General features: G+C 28.3%; 1 protein-coding gene across 1 annotated transcript; it reads right to left on the bottom strand.

Annotated features, from left to right (window-relative positions):
* Positions 1-1,570: 1,570 nt before the first annotated feature.
* LOC111300296 (egg cell-secreted protein 1.2-like) lies at positions 1,571-2,324 on the bottom strand. Its single transcript, XM_022895932.2, has one exon. The coding sequence runs from the start codon at positions 2,257-2,259 to the stop codon at positions 1,879-1,881; it is 381 nt and encodes a 126-aa protein (XP_022751667.1). The 5' UTR covers positions 2,260-2,324; the 3' UTR covers positions 1,571-1,878.
* Positions 2,325-18,470: the final 16,146 nt, after the last annotated feature.

Below are 18,470 nucleotides of genomic sequence, written 5' to 3'. Positions count from 1 at the left end.
CCAATTGCATTTAACTCAATTTATTTATGTAATTGTGGCATATGAGATTCAAATTTTAGAACTCTGTAATTTTTTTTTTCTTTTTTGTATAACTGACCATGATTTTGGATCATACAATTGAGGACCAATCCCTCATGCCTTCATCATTAAGTGTTTTAATTTTTTAATTTTTTATTTTCATTTTAAAAAAGAAATGAAAATGGCAATACTAAATTGATCTAAGTGAATAATATACCATTCTAACAAATCATATTGGGAGGTCAAGTTAATTTGCTATTCATTATCAAGGTTAAATCAACAAATTAATGATCCAAAAGAATGATGGCAACGTATTACCTGAAACTCTACCGGTGTTTGATAAATGACAATTCGGCCAATAAAAAAATACTAAATTAGCGATAAAGCTAACATTATTTTCATTTTATGATAACTCAACTCAACCTACCTATATATTTTCCCTTTCTACTCGATCGTATCAATTTCTAAAGTAAAATTTTCTAAAAAGTTGCAAATTCTGGTCACTGTCTTATTATGCCAAGACCTTATCTCATAAAGTATCAAACAAAAGTTGCAATCTGCAATACATTTGGGGGTATCTTTACTTGAAATCCACTTTAATCCTTAGCAAATAAAATTGATATTTCATTGGTGCAAGTCCCTATTAGGGTTAGTCAATAGCCTTCTTTTTTGGATTTGATTGTCCACATAGAACCATTGGGTATGACAAAATGGGGTCCGAGGGGATAAAGTAGAATTGGTTTATGATTAGGTGTGATTATTTTTAGTCTGTAGTGTTTAATGCCTAATATTTGTCTGTTCCCTTAACTTCTTCGATTCCATTGAAGAATATAACTTTTCAGGATGATTCTAAACTTAAAAATATGTGATATATATATATATATATATATGTGAAGATAGCCGTGATTGATCTTGTTTTATTTGAGTGGAGGGAATAGAAAACAGCAAAATCAATAAATGGAACTAATGAAAAAGGTCTAAATATTAAATTAGGGCTGAAGAAAGATGGCAGAGCGGCGGAGCGTGTTCCTCTGTGGCAATGTAGACATCTAGCTGATTCCATTTGGGCTCACCTCACAGTGCCCATGTGAGAGTAAAACTAACAAATGGTTAAGGTGTCGTCTTTATTTCTTTTTGGAATCAAAATGTAAGAAAAGGAGACAAGCATCAAATCTTAATGTACCCAAATGTCAAATCCACCTAAAACATTTTGTATTTTGTCGAATGTATAAGACAAAAAAAACAAGCCAATTGCTGAAGGATGGAGCTCCGCCCCTGTACTACCTCGACGAACCCTAAGGTCGGCAGATACTTTTCCTTATGCTATTCTCACTCAAGTCGCTCTAACTAAAAGTCTCTACCTATATTTCTCGATATTGGCTTTTAGCCTTTTGCTAGATTTGCAATAAATTTGAATACCACGAGTAAAAATTCGGAAATGCCTTCCTCCCCACGGAATATTGTATAGAAAAGGAATTTTTGTTTACTTGGTGTAATTAAGATAGAAATTTGTAACTTGCTTTTGATAGGAAATCTTAGGGTAAAACACAAGGTCGTGAAGTAAAAAGCGAGGAGAAATATAGAATGAACAATGTTTAAAAACAATGATCCTTATTTTTTGGTACTTGAAAATATCATGAACGAACTCTAATAATTGAAATTAAAAATCTAATACTCTACATCATTGTTGGCAACAACCATCTTTATTTGCTAAACTTAAAAATTACTGAACACAGAAATGAAATTTCCTGCACCTGAAGCATCTTATTTGTTGGTTGTTACTTGGACTAACGAAAATTATTAATCATTACTCAATAACAGAACTTTAATTAGAGCCGTCTGTCTTAGCAGCGGCAACAATCACTTAGGCGCCGGGGGAGCCGCTCCGACGCGAGCACAATTACCCTTGAGCAAGTATGGGAAGAAAGGATTCAAGGGAAACATTTTAGGCCAACAATTTTCATTGACTGTGGTAATTGCCTTGCAGCAATCAGGGCCAATGCTGCCAAATTGGGCACTTAAAACAGACCTCAAAATTTCCCATACGCATCCCTGTATGTTCGTAAGAGCTGACCAGCACTGCTGAATCTCTAGTGGAGTCCCTGGTGGGAGCAGGCCCGGAAGATTTGGAATGACCCCCAAATTTGGGGGCAGCAGCTGAGCTAGCCCTGGCTGGACCAAAACTGCAGAACAGGTGGCCAATAGCAGCCAGCAAATTGTTGCTTCAGCTCTCTTTGACATGGTTATCCTTTATCACCAAAAAATGGACCACGTTCAATAGACCACTGGAGAAGGCTTTGATGGTGAATTTGGTGGTTGAAAGGAGGAAAGTGGGTGACAATTTATAGAAGGGAAATAAAGACAGAGACCAAGTTATTGATTTTAATTAATCAGAAACTATTTTTTTTTCAGGTTTTTTCAGTAATGAAGTTACAAATTTTAAAAATAAATTGATTACAGTACTAAACACTCAACATTAATTGTATCTTGTTGAATCTTAATAGAAACAGTTTTTTTTTTCTTTCTCTTTCGTTTTACTTGTTAGAGTTTAGTAAATATAGTCATTATAATTTCTAGTGATAATTTCTCGTCCTTTCTTCACTCAGAAGCGTTCCATGGAGGCCTATATTGGTGGAATTAATAAATTCTGGATAAGAAGAAAAAAAAAAAAAAAACGGACCCTAACATTGAAGGAGAGTTTTTCCTAAACGGGAGTAATTTAAAACTTTTTTTTAACTTATTTCCCTTAACAGGACACTTTAAACCAAAAAAATATCTTGTCAGGATTTCATTCACCTTCTCCACCTCTCTTTATTTCAACATCAGAGAAAACTACATATTTGGACCAACAAACTGCTCTTTATATTCTCAAGCGAAAACCTTATCTCTGATTAACATTATTTGAGATTACTTAAACCAATAAGAATTCATGGGCTAGCAGTAAAAGTCAAAGAAGATCATCAAATCAGTTCAATGTAGAACTTAAAAAAAAAGTATTACCCAGATTTTCTGGCAAAAATTGTTTGATTTAAATGTGAGCCAAAAGTTTGAAGTTTAGAACATGAAAATTCATCATTTTCTTTCCTTTTTTTTTTTTTTGTTTTTCTGAAGATGATAAAGCAACCTTATTCAATCAACACCATTATCGATTTATCAGTTTCTTTTCCAATCAAAAACTGAGAATTTTCATTTTCAAGAACCTATATTTGTACAGAAACGAAGAGATCTACAACAAAGGATTTGAGATATGGTCACAGTATTATTACAAACAACAGCAAGGTGTGAACAACTACTCGTTTGGAGCGGGTCCTTGTCGAAAAACTTGTGGACTTAACCTCTCTGATGTGTCGTCTTCGAGATCAGCAGGTTTTATGGCTATGAGACAAAGAGGCATGAACTGCCAAGATTGTGGAAACAAAGCTAAGAGAGTCGTCTTCGAGATCAGTAGGTTTTATGGTTACGAGACGAGGCATGAACTGCCAAGATTGTGGAAACAATGCTAAGAAAGACTGTGCACATTTGAGATGCATGATTTGTTGCACAAGCCGAGAGTTTCAATGCCATCTCTGCTGGAACACCATCTCCGAACCATTACCGGTAAGCAGCCCATATCGCAGACGCCAATCACAAACAAAAACACAGAACCAATTACCAAAAACCAACGGCCGATTCCAGGATTCGCATACCATCTCACCAATTTATCAGCAACAACCATAACCCCTACCACCAAAGTCGGCAATCAAAAAGATCAAAACCCAACACAATCAATAAAAATCACAATCAAAGCAAGCAGCGAAATTACTGTGGCTATTTTGGGCGATGACGGTAGTGGAGGAAAGTTGAAGTCGTAGCGACAGTGGAAGGCTTATTTGTAGTGACTAGGAATGTAATTGGACTTCAAGTCGATATAATATCTAAGTTTGAGTTTGATCTCAATTCAAAATTTAATGTTCGAAATTCGATTCAAATTCGATTGAATTTTATTTTTTTAATTCAAGTTCGATTTAAAATAAAAATCGAATTATTCGAGTTTGTTCGATTAAACTTAATTAATATATAAAAATAAGTTTAATTTTTATATTCGATAAAAATTTGATTATTTGTATTTAAATTCGAGTTTGAATTTGAATTTAAAATTTTTTATTAATTAAAATAATATAAATATATTTAAATATAAAAATTTGATTAATCTCATGAACTATTTAAATCGGATATAATAATATTCGAATTTGATTCGATTGAAAAATTAAATTATTTGAACTCGAACTTAACTTGATAATAATTGAATCAAATTTAATTTAATTTAAATTAAATACAAATAATTTATGAGATTAATATATTATTTATACTTCTAGTAGTGACGAACATTAATTCGAAGAGAAAGGATGTTCAGGGGCTGTTAGAAAGGAGAAAGGCAGCTTGGTGTCTAGCGTCTTCGAAAGATGAAAAATGGAAAAGTCAAAAAAGAAAACAAGACGATGGAATCAGTGTTGTGTTAGCGTTGAAAGCAAACAATTGTTGAAAATTGGAGAATGTAGACAAACTCAACATTTGCAGGATGGGAGTAAAGTAGAGAAGCAAAAAATTGGGTCCATTTGTTCTGCTTAAAAGCTATTGTTTGGGTTTTAACCCAAATTATGATATTACTTTTCTTTATTTCTTTATTTCTTCACTTGCTTATATATATATATATATTTGTTTGTTTATATTTTATATGTTAGAATTTTTAGATTAGGAATATCTTTATAAATTATTTGAAAATAAATAAAAAATAAAAAATTGATTTTAAAATTTTATGAGATCAACAATGGTTGATTCTCTAAAATTTTCTAGATTAAAAATTTATTTTTAAAATTTACCAAAATAGGGGAAAACTTTAGATAAAGTTTTAAGAATAATAATTAATATTTACTTTCAAATAAAAAATTCAAATACCAAAAATATATAAATAAATTTAATAAAATTTTGGGAAATAAATTAACAATTATCCAATAATAAGATTTTTAAAAATTTTAAAATGTAAATTTTTTAAGAAATCTTTAGATGAGGAATTTATCTAAATTTAACCCAAATTGTGAAATAATTTAAATGAAATTTCAATAAAAATAATTATATTCTTCTCCAAATTAAGAAGTAAAAACATAATTTATAAATTTGTTTAAAAATGTATGATAATTATCTAATGATAAAATTTCAAGCAAAATCACAAATGGTTGAAATTCTATAAAATTTTTAGGTGAAAAGTTTTTTCTAAATTCAACCCAGGTGGAAGAATTTAGTTGAGACTTAAAAAAAAATTGTTATATTATTTCCAAGAAATAAATGATGGATAAATAGAGATTGAATTCTAAAAAAGATATTTCTAAATTTGACTAAAATAGTGAAAAATTTAGAAATGAAACTTGTAAAATATTTCTAAATTAGGCCCACATAGTGAAAAATTTAGAAATAAAACTTGTAAAATAAAATAAATTTATAGGATGAAATTCTTGATAATTGCAAATAGATGATTACTAAGAGATTTTTAGGTGAGAAAATATTTTAAATTTCAACCCAAATAGTGAAAAAATTAGATTTATTTTCAATAAAACAAAAATTTAACAAAAAAATAAATAATTAAGTTAATTTCCAATAACGGATCCTTTTCAAAAAAACAAATGGGATTCTTGAATACTTTTGAAATGAAAAAATATTTTTATGAATTTTGTCAGATTAATAGAGAAAATCTTAAGAATTATTTTCAATATTTAAACATTAAAATAAAAGACTATTAGAACCAATATAATTGTTAGGATAATTTAACATTAAATGGTATCATCTTATGATTGGTGTTGTGGTCCACATAATCGAACTCCTAAACTCTGTTCTGAAATGCAAACCAGAACTTATTATTTTAAAAACCTTTAGTTAAGCTTAAGACATCTTTAAAAGAATATATACATTAGGTAACCAATCATATCTTAATAAAAATATTGATGATGACTCCTTAAATTGCATCTAGTTATAGGTTTATGGATTTATACATTATAACATTTTGCAACAAACACAATAAGAGCCAAAAAAAAAAAAAACTTCAAAAACACAAAGAGAGTAAAAAATTTATTTTTAAATATAAAACTATGGTTTTGTTTGTTTTGTCAACTTTTTTTGTTTCAAAATACAATGATTGGATTTTCAAGTTTTAAACTTTAAACATTTTGCTCAAATTTAAATAAAAGAAGTTTTACCAAAAAATTTTTCTAGGTAGTGTTTTTTTTTTTCAGGTTTTATTGGGTCGATTTGATTTGATTTTTTGTTTTGTTTTGTTTTGAGTTTTAGTGCTAATTCATCAATATTTTTTTATTGATTTAAGCAAATCTTAAACAACGTTGAGTCACAAAAGACTTTCCTATGGAAAATATTAAAAAGATTTTAATAAAAGGAGAAAGAGAATAAATAATCGCTGACATGACATTAAATTGCTTTAAAGTACCATAATAAAGGAAATAAGTTAAAAACTATGGAAATATTTTAAATTACTCTTGTTTCAGAGAAAACTCCATTGAAGACAATAGTTTTTCTTATTTTATGAGGTTACATATTAATGGCTTTATGCAATTGTTATTGTTCAACCAATTTGTTTTTTATTTTTATGTTATATTAAATTATTAACAAATTAAGAGAAGAGAGTTAAAGTTGCATAAAAGCTTGTAATAAAATTGACTCAAGGTTTATATATATTTGTCTTGGGTCATGTTGAGAATAGAGCATGAAAATATTAAATTATCAAAATATAATCATAATAAAATATTTGAAAGTGTACTATTGTAAATTTATAAATTTAACATTGTTACTCAGATTATTAATATACATATTAATTGTAAACATAAAATTGAGTTTAGGTAATGATCCATATATCCAAGGGGTGATATTGGTATATATATCAAAGGCGAAGCTAAGAAAATTGAAAAGGGAAACAAATAATAAATTCAAGAGAAAGAGGGGATCAAGTATAATATTTGATGAGATTAGTTACAATTCTATAAAGGAGTTAAAAAATTTTTTTAGGGACTGTGATCTTTGCCTACCTTCTGGTTACACCCTTGATTATATTTCAATTCGTCTCAAATCCTATATAATTGGGTATGATAAGATCGGGTAACTAAATAACTTTCGAAAAATAATTTTCGTATTTTTAAGTGTTTGCTTGGTAAAAAATTGATTGGTCAATGAAAAATAACTTACTAATAAATGAAAAATAAGGTCATTTTTTTAAAAATTATCTTATGGATTTAAAAAAGAAAAGACATTTTTCAAAAAAAAAAAATGAGTAGAATTATTTATCAATACTTTTGAGCATAAATTTACTTATAAATAATATTGTATTAATAAATAAATAATATTCTAATATTATAATAAATTATATAATAATATATTAATAAACATTATTATAAATAAATATTATAATAATATATTAATATTAATAAATAATATTATACTAATAAATATATTTTATTATATTAATAAATCATATTATAATATATTAATAAATAATATACTATTAATAAATAATATTATAATAAAATATTATTAATTTAATTAATAAATATTATAATAAGATATTAATAAATAATATATTAATAAATATTATTAATAAATAATATTATAATATATTAATAAATAATATAAAGAATAATAAATAATTTTATTTTAAGTATTTTTTATGTTAACATAATATTTTAATATTAAATATTATTATTAAAATATAATTATTTTTAATATTAATAATTTTAATAATAAGTAATTTCAATATATTTTAATAATAAATAATTTTTAATATTTTAATAATTATATTAATATTATTTTAAAAAATAGATTTTCCATAAAGTAATTGAACAACAGAAAATATTTTTCATTAATTCATCTAAATAATAAAAAATCTCTTTCAATTCAGAAAATGTAAATATTTTTCAAAATCATTTTCTGTGAAACAAACAAAGCCTAATTTCGAATTTAATTGTTATCCCTAGTGATCAATTATGCAATCCTATTCTTAGACAATCTCATAAAAAAAACTGGCATAGAATAGGCAAGAATTTAGAATAGTTTAAGAATTTTTTTTATCCTGTTTGGTAGACTGATAAAAGCACATTGTCTAAAGCACATTATATATCCACATGTAACCTATTAAATTTCACTAAAAGGAAATTCAACAAATGAATTTTGTGGAAGGTAACAAAAGAACAGTGCATATATATGTGCACGCATGCAAAGCATTGTAAAATAACAAATACCAAAGGTCACCCAATGAAAAAGAACAATTTGAAAAAAAAAAATTAATTATGAAGTTGAGTTAAATTATAAAAATCGAATTTAGTTTACTATCTGGTTTAAGTTTGAATTTAAATAAACTGCATGCCACAAATAATAGTAATTATAATTATTATAATTTAAATGATTAATTTAACATTTTTATAAGAAAATATATACCGTACATTCAACTAGTTGAGTTTTTGGATATGAGATATTGATACTGATAAAATAATATATATATATTTATATATATACACGTGGGTATATATACACACACGTATATATCCTTCTCAAAATGAAGCAAAGATCAATTATCAATCTTTATTGTATAGGTAGATGTACCTTTATTTGTTACGAAGTAGAGAATACAGCCCTAAAATCTAGACATCAACTAAATTAATCATCTTCTTGCTTAACTTATAAAGTAAACAAACTATTACAACTTTATTAGACCCAACTGCTCTAGCCAGCGCCAGGAAATAGCTACCAAGTAGGTGGAGAGCAGCTATCCTTGAGAGTTGGTGCGAAAGTAGGATTTGTTGGGAACATTTTAGGCCAACAGTTTCCCTGCATAGAAAGATTTACCTGGCAACAAGCAGGGCCAATTTTGTCAAATTGACCACTGAAAATAGACCTGTAACTTTCCCATGCACATCCTTGGGTGCTCATTATAGATGATTAGCATCGGATTACATCGTTTGGAGTTCTAGGTGGGAATAGGCCTGGAATTTGTGGTGTGGTTCCAGGTGGCGATGGTAGCACTTGGGCTACTCCTGGCTCCACAAACAGTGTAGTGAATGTGGTCGCTGCTAGGAGAAGGAAAGCTACAGCTTGAGCTATTTTAGACATGGTTGAGACAAAAATATATTGCAATTGGTTTGGTAATTTCGTGGTCCAAGGAAGAAAGCCAGCCTAAATTTATAGATGAGAATTAAAGGCAAAGTTTTGGACTGACATTGATGACTGAAAGAGCAAGCTTTAATTTTGAATTATTGTTAGAGTTTACTTTAATTTGGTCAAAATACATGTAGCTAAATAAAGAAAGGTAATGAATCTGATAACTGCCGATTAATATCTTACAATTACTTTATTTTTCTTGAATGCTAGCTTAAGATTAAATTTTTACCCAAAAAAAAAATTCAGTAAGTTTAAAATTTAAATTTTAATATATGCAGACATTTTTTATTTTACAGTTTATGATCTTTATCCATGATCTCTTTTGTAAAAACAAAAAAGAGAAAAAAAACATTAAATTAGTTGCCAACTTGTTTGTCACCGTATATTAATATTTTAGATGAACTAAAATAAAAATATTTTTTGATTGCATTATATGTAAATGCATAAAACATTTATTATCAACAAACTGTCACTAAAACACTTGAAGAAAACAATCTTTCCTTATGAAAGCTACTAATTACTCTATAATACTAGAAAGAAGTTTCTAGACGAATAAAACAATATTGAATGATCATCTATTTTCTTATTTAATTAATAAAAATTTTGTATTATTTTCAGAATAAAACAATAGACTGTAACCATGGCTGCAGTTATAAAATTTTGGAATGAAATTGATAACTGATAAAGCATTCACTAATCTTGAATTTTTGTTAAAATTTAATTTAATTTGGTCAAAATACACATAACTAAATAAGGAGAGATAATAAATTTGATAACTACTGATTAAGATCTTACAAATAACTTATTTTTTTTGAATATTTAAATTTTATTAGTTCGTTCTACTTCTAGCATGAGACTCAATTTTTACCAAGAAATAAAGTTTTTTTTTTGTCAGTGTCTATAGTTTTTGTCTCAAAATGTGGCTAACTTGGGTAGAAACTCATACAGGGTTTCTAGATCATTCGTTCCCTTAAAAGGAAGCATATTTTGTTTGTTCAGATTGCAAAATGAAGGACTTCTCTTCTCCCCATTTCAATGAAAACAAAAATCTTCTTCCACAAAAACAGAAAATTATATATCTATCCACATTAATCGGCAATAATATCTTTGTATGTAGCACTTTTCGGTTTAGCAACTATGCTATTGAAGTAACAAATACCAAGAGGTTGAGTAGTTGTTACTACTGTAAATCAAAGAGTATGGTCCCAACGGTTAGAACTTAAGGTATCGGTTGATATCTAAAAACATTTTTCATTTTTATTTTTTAAAAACACTTTTCATTTTTCATTTCCTGTTTCATTTAAAAACACGTTTGATTAATAAAATAAAAAATAATTTCTGAAACTGAAAAAGAAAACGTATATTTTACTTTGTATTTATTAGATCAGGCATTATAGATCCATAATGGTCCACAAATTGTAGCCATTACATGTTTGATTAATAAAAGTAAAGAATAATTTCTGAAACTGAAAAAAACGTATATTTTACTTTCTATTTATTGGATCGAACATAATTGATCCATAATGGTCTACAAATTGTAGCCATGACATGGTTGTCCAATAGACACGAGAAAAGTTAAAAGCAATGGGACTTACGCTATTTTATGAAAGTTTGAACATATGCTTTTATATTTGCTCCTTGGGAGCGTCGAACACAGGATAAGAATAAGGTTCAACAAGGACAGTTGTTCATCCGTGTTTTTTCATTTTTTTTCTTAGGTTTTTTCTGTTTTGATGAAAAACAATGAAAACGATTTTTTTCGTTCTCAAAATTAGATACATTTTTATTTTTTAAAAAATAATTTCTTCAAACTGTTGCCATATACGTTTCTCTGTCATTTTTCGTTTTTAATGAAAATAAAACAAACAATGGTTCGGTTTTCTTAAACCAAACACTGCCTAAGAATTTTTTTAAACCAATGACACTATAGTGAAAAAAATATCAGACAATCAAAAAACCAATAAACAATAAATCAGCTGCCAGTCTGTTTATGACCATTTTTTTTATATTTTAAGTTGAGACTATTTGAATTTTGATTATTAAAATTAAGAATTTAATACTCTATTAAAATGCGATTATTGGCTGCTTATTCATCATAAATTTTAGTTAAACTAAAATGAAACTATCTTTTAATTGCATTTTATATAAGTACATAACTGTGAGTAAAACTTCTGCAGGAAGCAGTGTTTTCTTATGGAAGCTATTGATAAAGCTAAAATACTAAAAGCAAGTTTCTGGATGAGGAGAAAGAAAATGAAGAAGAAAACAATATTGAATGATCATCTAATTTTTTATTTAATTAATAGAAATTTTGTATTGTTTTCAGTATGGAACAATAGGCAATAATCGTGGCTGTAGTTACACGAACTTGTGGCAAATACCTAGTCATCATCACCAAGCAATCGTCGGCTATTCCAGTAAGAGCGTCACAACAATCAGTAGTTAAACCTTGGAAGTCTCCTGTGGTGAAAACCTCTTGAATTTCTACAACACAAGCTTTTACATTGTCGTAATTTCCAAGGCACTGCCCTATTTGCCATCCTAGGTCAAATCCGTGTTTGAAATGTTTTCCTTTATGGGGAAAAATTTTATTTATATCAAATTTCTCGTATGCAAAAGTTTCTGGAGCTATGGTTGCATCTATTGGTATTTGAAGTTGAGATTTTGGTGCCAGTTGAGACTCTCCTGGTTGGACCATCGCAACAATGCAAACTGCTAGCAGCACCATGTCCATAACTCCATGGCTAATGTGTCTATCCATTTTGATGCTATCGTGGAAAGGAGGCTAGCAAATTTTATTGGCATAGTGTTTCAAAGAAAAAGAGTGGAAGAATTTAGAGTGATGCGGAAAGAGAGAAATGTTTGAAAACGTACTTAAGCATTCATTTGTTTTAAATGATTCTATATTGGCTTAACAGTTTCTTATTTCTCTAAATTTAGAACATTAATGTATTAAGTACTTCATAACGTTAATATTCAACATTATATTGGCTTAACGGTTTCTTTATTTTTTTTTAAACAAATATGTTTTTTTAGCAATAAAAGATTTTTAAGTTTAATTTAATTTTTTTTTTGAATAGATTCAAATATATTTATTTATTATAAAAAAAATCTAAAAACCATTTGGAAAACTAGAATTTTTCAAACATTAGAGCAACAAGGTCCAATCTTGGTAAATGTTAAGTATAACTTAAAATGCTAATTTCCTCAATTTAAAGTAATTATCTTCTAAAGTAAGTAAAAAAACCAAATTATTAAATAAAAATACATAAATTATTATTTATAGAAATATTAAATAACAATTATATCTTTTATTTCACTATAATTTAACATCATCGGAAACATTATTCCTTTTATATATTTATTATGATTTTATTTAATTTTATTTATAATTTTACTAACTCAATTGGTATCACTTGAGTTGTAAGTCATTTGACTAAATTCAATCAAATATTTAATTAACTATTTAAATAATAAAAATAAAATCATATTTAATATGTCATAAATAAGCATTTTATACTTACTATCCTTCATTGATTTTTTAAAGAACAATCTTATTATTCTTAAACAAAAAACGCCCGAATATTAGAACTTTAATTAATCAGAAACTGTTTTCTTAAGCTTTTATAGTGAAGTTACAAATTTTGGAAAAAATTTGATTACAATACTGAACACTCAACATAGTATCTCTTGAATTCTTAATAGAATCAGTTTTTTTTTTTCTTTTGTTTTACTTGTTAGAGTCTAGTAAGTAGATTCATTACAATTTCTCTTTAATTCCACGGAAGCCTATATTGATGGAGTTAATAAATATTGGGTTAAAAAAAAAGAAGAAAAAACATTGAAGAAAATAGTTACACTTTTATTTCATGAGGTTACATATTAATGAGTGTATGCAATTGTTATTGTTCAATCCATTTATGTTTAATTTTCACGTTATATTATTATTTTTTAAAAATTTACGTTATATTAAATTATTAATAAGAGAAAAGAGTTAAAGTTGCATAAGAGTTTAACTTCAAAAAAAAAAAAAAAGTTGCGTAAGAGCTTGTAATAAAATCAACTTTTATATATATTGGCACTGGGTTACGTTGAGAATAGATCATGGAAATAAAGGGTTAAATTAAAAAATATAATCATAATAAAATGTTTTAAAGGGTACTATTGTAAATTTATAAATTTTACATTGCTCCTCATAAATTATTACTAAAACACATAATAATTTTAGAAAAATTATTTGATATATGATCAGTAGACCTTTTTAATTCCACAAATGAAATTAAATGAATGACATATTTTCTATTTTGTAAAATTAATTTTCTTACTTTTTAAAATATACATTAAGTGATAATGATCCATATTCAAGGGTAATATTCTTATACTACACCTGAAACCATCTCAAACCCTATGTAATCAGGTTTGATAAGGTTGAGTATCTAATTATGAATACCATAGCTATCCCTAGTCAATTATGCATTCCTATTATTAGACAATCTAACGAAAAACACTAGCATAGAGTAGGCAAGAATTTAGAATAGTTTAAGAATTTTTTTATCCTAATTAGTAGACTATAAAAGCGAATTATCTAAAGCACAAAGTGAAGGCATACTTACTCATTATATATCCCTCAGGTAACCAATTAAATTTGACTAATATGAATTTAACAAATAAAATTTGAGGAAGGTAACAAAAGAAGGGTGGATATATACACGCATGCAAAGCATTGAGAACTGAAAAAATCCTAAAGGTCACTCAATGAAAAAAAAAAAAAATTAACTATGAAGCCGACTTAAATTATAAGAATCAAATTTAGTTTACTATCATCTTTGAGTTTGAATTTATATAAACTATATAATATAAATAATAGTAATTATAATTACTATAATTTAAATAATTAATATTTGAAGATAAAATTGCTAATTTAACATTTTTATAAGAGAATATATATTTATATATATGTCCTATAATTTTCGGATATGAAATATTAATATATTCTTATATGAATTCCTTACATACCAATATTTCTAAAGGTTGTGGATAAGTTTGATTTTAAATATTTTGTAAAATTAAAATTGGCAATTTTTAAGTAATTTAACTTTTTTGGAGTTATTGGGTTGCTTAGCTTTTATTTTCCTAAAAAACTTTTATAAAGCAATGTTAGAAATGAATCTATTTTAAATAGTGTTGGAATTGTAACTCAAATCCCATAATAGATTTATTTGGGATTGGCTAGATATTGCTTAATAGACAAGAAGACTTGCAGAAAAATAATTCTAAGAGGAAACAGATTCTTAATAGGCAAGTTTGTATGCTTATAAATAGGTGAAGTCTCTGTAGGGTTAGGTATGAGAAAAATATGTAAGAGAGTTATAGGGTTTTATGGGATAAACACCCCATAGGACTACTAGGGATTTAACATCTTTATGGGTGTGTATGTTACAGTGGACTAAAGAAGAATGAAAAGGTCCACATAGGTATAGTGCATGGATGTACAAGGATATGTGTTTGTTTAGATTAAAAATACTCCATAGGACTGAAAGAGATCAAGAAGATCTATAAGTATTAATTGTGAATGGTTGTTTTGATGTAATTCTCTACAACTAGTGGATCTTGTTTTTCATCCGTGGACATAGGTTAGTGGGGCTGAACCATGTTAAATTATTGTCTCTTGTGTGATTGATTAATTATTTGATTATGCTTCTACTAGCTTGATTGGATAGAGGCTTTTTGCCTAACAAGTGGTATCATAGCTATGATGATTTTTAATAAATGGTATCAGAGTTGAAGGTTCAAGATGTGGGAAGAGCTGAAGGTTCAAGAAATGGGATGAGACAAACTTAAAGGAGCTCGATTCAAGGAAGAAGTTCGAGTTTGTGTTTTGAAAATCAATTTGCGTGAAGCGTGAAGACACACAAGAGAAGATAATTGTGAGACTTCCTTTGCAAATGAAGCCAAGCATATTTAGCATAAAGATAGATGATTTGATAGAATTTACATCAAGGTAGAGATTGTTGGGAATTGTGTCTCAAATCCCATAATAGATTTGTTTGAGATTAGCTTGATATTGCTTCATGGGTAATAAGACTTGCAAAAGAAGAATTCTAAGAGGAAATAGATTTTAATAGGCAAGTTTGACTTGTAGAAGAAAAATTCTAAGAGGAAAGAGATTTTTAATAGGCAAATTTGTATGCTTATAAATAGGTGAAGTTTCTATAGGGTTAGATATGAGAAAAAGATATAAGAGAGTTTTAGGATTTTATGGGATAAACAGCTAATAGAACTACTAGAGATTTAATGTTCTTATAAGTGTGTATGTTTGAGTGGACTAGAAGAGATTGAGAGGGTCCACATAGATATGGTGCATGGTTGTCCAATGGTACATGTTTGTTTAGATTAAGAATACTCTATAGGACTAGAAATGATTGAGAGGATCTATGAGTATTAATTGTGAATGGTTGTTTTGATGTAATTCTCTACAACTAGTAGATTTTGTTTCTCATTTGTGGACGTAGTCCGGTTAGGCTGAACCATGTTAAATTATTATCTTTTGTGTGATTGATGAATTATTTAATTTTGTTTCCATTGGCTTTATTGATTGGAGACTTTTTGCCCAACAAGTAGGTCCATGTGCTTTATAAAGAGGAAAAAAATAGATATCTGAATATATTTTTTGAGTGTGATATTTTAGTGCATGTAGTTATGTTCTTGCCTAGAATAAAAACAAATCCAAACAATCTTTCTTAAATATTGTTCATAGTTTTCAAAAGGAAAATGCTATATGCATTCTCTTAATACACATATTTCACACATTCATATAAAATATAAGTTTCCAAAATTTTATTATAACTTCATAAAGATTTTAGTATTTTGCATTTATATCTCTAAAATAAGAAATATATAGGATATATAAGCACATCATTTGAGTATAATATTTTAGTGCATAGTAGCATCATTCTCAATATGAAGCAAAGATCAATTATCAATCTTTATTGTATAGGTAGATGTACCTTTATTTGCTAAAAAGTAGAGAACACAACCCTAAAATCTAGACATAAACTAAATTAATCATTTTCTTGCTTACCCTATAAACTACATCAAGTGGTAATGATCCATATTCAAGAGTGATACTCACACTATACCTGAACCCATTCCAAACCTTATGTAATCAAGTTTGATAAGGTTGAGTATTTAATTATGAATATCATAGCTCTCCCTAGTCAATTATGCATTCTTATTATTTGACAATCTCATCAAAAACACAAGCATAAAGTAGGCAAGAATTTAGAATAGTTTAAGAATTTTTTTATCCTAATTAGTACACTATAAAAGCAAATTATCTAAAGCACAAAGTGAAGGCATACGTACCCATTATATATCCCATAGGTGACCAATTAAATTTGACTAATATGAAATTAAACAAAAAAAATTTGAGGAAGGTAACAAAAAAAGTATGGATATATACACGCATACAAAGTGTTGAGAACTAAAAAATCCAAAAGGTGATTCAATGAAAAAGAATAATTTTAATGGCCAAAAGAATTTAAAAAATATTTTAATTATGAAACCAACTTAAATTATAAGAATTAGTTTACTAATAGTTTTGAGTTTAAATTTATATAAACTATATACTGCAAATAATGGTAATTATAATTACTATAATTTACAAAATTAATATTTGAAAATAAAACATTTTTATAAGAGAATATATATTTATATTTATATATGTCATAACGATTTTTCGTCTCGAGGGACCCGATCACTAGACTTGGTGAAAATTTTCGGAGTCGCCACCAATCTTTTTATAGGGTGTGATTGGCCACCCAAAATATCATCTTTTAGTAAAAAATTTTAAAATTAATTAAAACTTATTAAAAGAAATTTAGGTCTGCGAAATTAGGACTAGGTTTGAGAGTACATACAAGTGAAGAAGATATTAACACCCTTACGTCACTCGTTCAAAGAATGGTACCATTTAAACATGCGTAATCCTATAATTTTGATAATGGGATCTGTAGACACCGGTTTTGTCCGGATCTACTGTTTTATTTTAATAATAATAATATTTAACAAAACAAACAAAAAACAAAAAATAAACAAACAAAAGAAACAAAAAATAAAACAAAAGTCAAGGGGTTGGTACGGTGCCGAGCTGGTCCGACCAACTACCCGATCAGCCTCCCAACAAGCCACCAATCACGGACGGTAGGTATGATTTTTCAGTTGAAAAATGAGAGTCGAATCCCAGAAAATCTGAGATTTGAATCTCAACAAGCTCTATAAATAGAGCTCGCAAACCAGAGGAAAAAGGGGGGCAGAACGAAAAGAAAAAGAACGAAAAAAAAAAAAAGAAAAGAAAAAGGCAGCTTCTGTAAAAAAATTCTGCAAAAACACAAAAAAAAAAACAACAGTCCTCTGGAACGGGGAACCCAGCGCCAGAAAGCCACCTGAAAAAAAAAGAGAGAGATCAGCAGATTCAAAAAAAAAAAAAAAAAGAGACCGAAACTTTGAGCCCCGATCTACGTCGATCAGGGCTGTTTTCGGTAAAAAGGACACCGGATCTGGAAAGATCGCGTCGAAGAGAACTTCCAGAAGAATTTTCACCTTTCCCGGTCATCGAAAACCACCGTCCAAGACTGCCGGCGGCCGGCACGGTGCTCCGGCAACCGACCGGCGACCCTCCCCCAGCTCTCTCTCTCCCTCTCTCCCTTTTTTTTTTTTTTTTCTGAAACAGGAACCAAACTGACCAAAAAAAAAATTATGAACCTTTTATATAAACACCCAAAATCAAAACGACGTCGTTTCATTAAAGGCCCAAAACGACATCGTTTTAACCCTGAGATCCGCGCGTCAACCCGCGACCCGACCCGGGGTCCGCGCACCCGACCCGCAACCCGCTTCTTCACCAGCCTGTGATCGGTCTGTCTGGACCGAACCGAACCGCCCAAGCCGAACCAAACCGGAACTGAACCGTCCAGACCGAGCCGAACCGCCGGACCGAACCGCCGAACCGAACCGACGTTGATCGGATCGTTGACCGGTCCGGTTCAGGTAATTTTTTTTTTGAATTTTTTTTATATATATTATTTTATTAATATTTATGGATATTAAAATACCTATATTTGTTAGACTAATTGATGAAATCATGGTTAAATATTTTTTTATATAATTATGTTAATTTTTAGAATAAACTTTAAAAAAATATATATAAAAAATAAATTTAATAATAATACTAAAGTAGTAAAAAAGGAAAGAAAAGGAAATTT

The sequence above is a fragment of the Durio zibethinus genome, chromosome 18 (genome assembly GCF_047325235.1).
Source record: "Durio zibethinus cultivar Kanyao isolate XHJ-2024 chromosome 18, ASM4732523v1, whole genome shotgun sequence".
In the NCBI taxonomy this organism is placed as follows: domain Eukaryota; kingdom Viridiplantae; phylum Streptophyta; class Magnoliopsida; order Malvales; family Malvaceae; genus Durio; species Durio zibethinus.
The sequence above is the reverse complement of the archived record's forward strand: the minus strand, read 5'-3'. Positions and strand labels throughout refer to the sequence as shown.

What these genes read in the sequence shown, in the direction of transcription:
- LOC111300296 (XM_022895932.2), bottom strand. Translation starts at nt 2,259, where the DNA reads ATGTCAAAGAGAGCTGAAGCAACAATTTGCTGGCTGCTATTGGCCACC.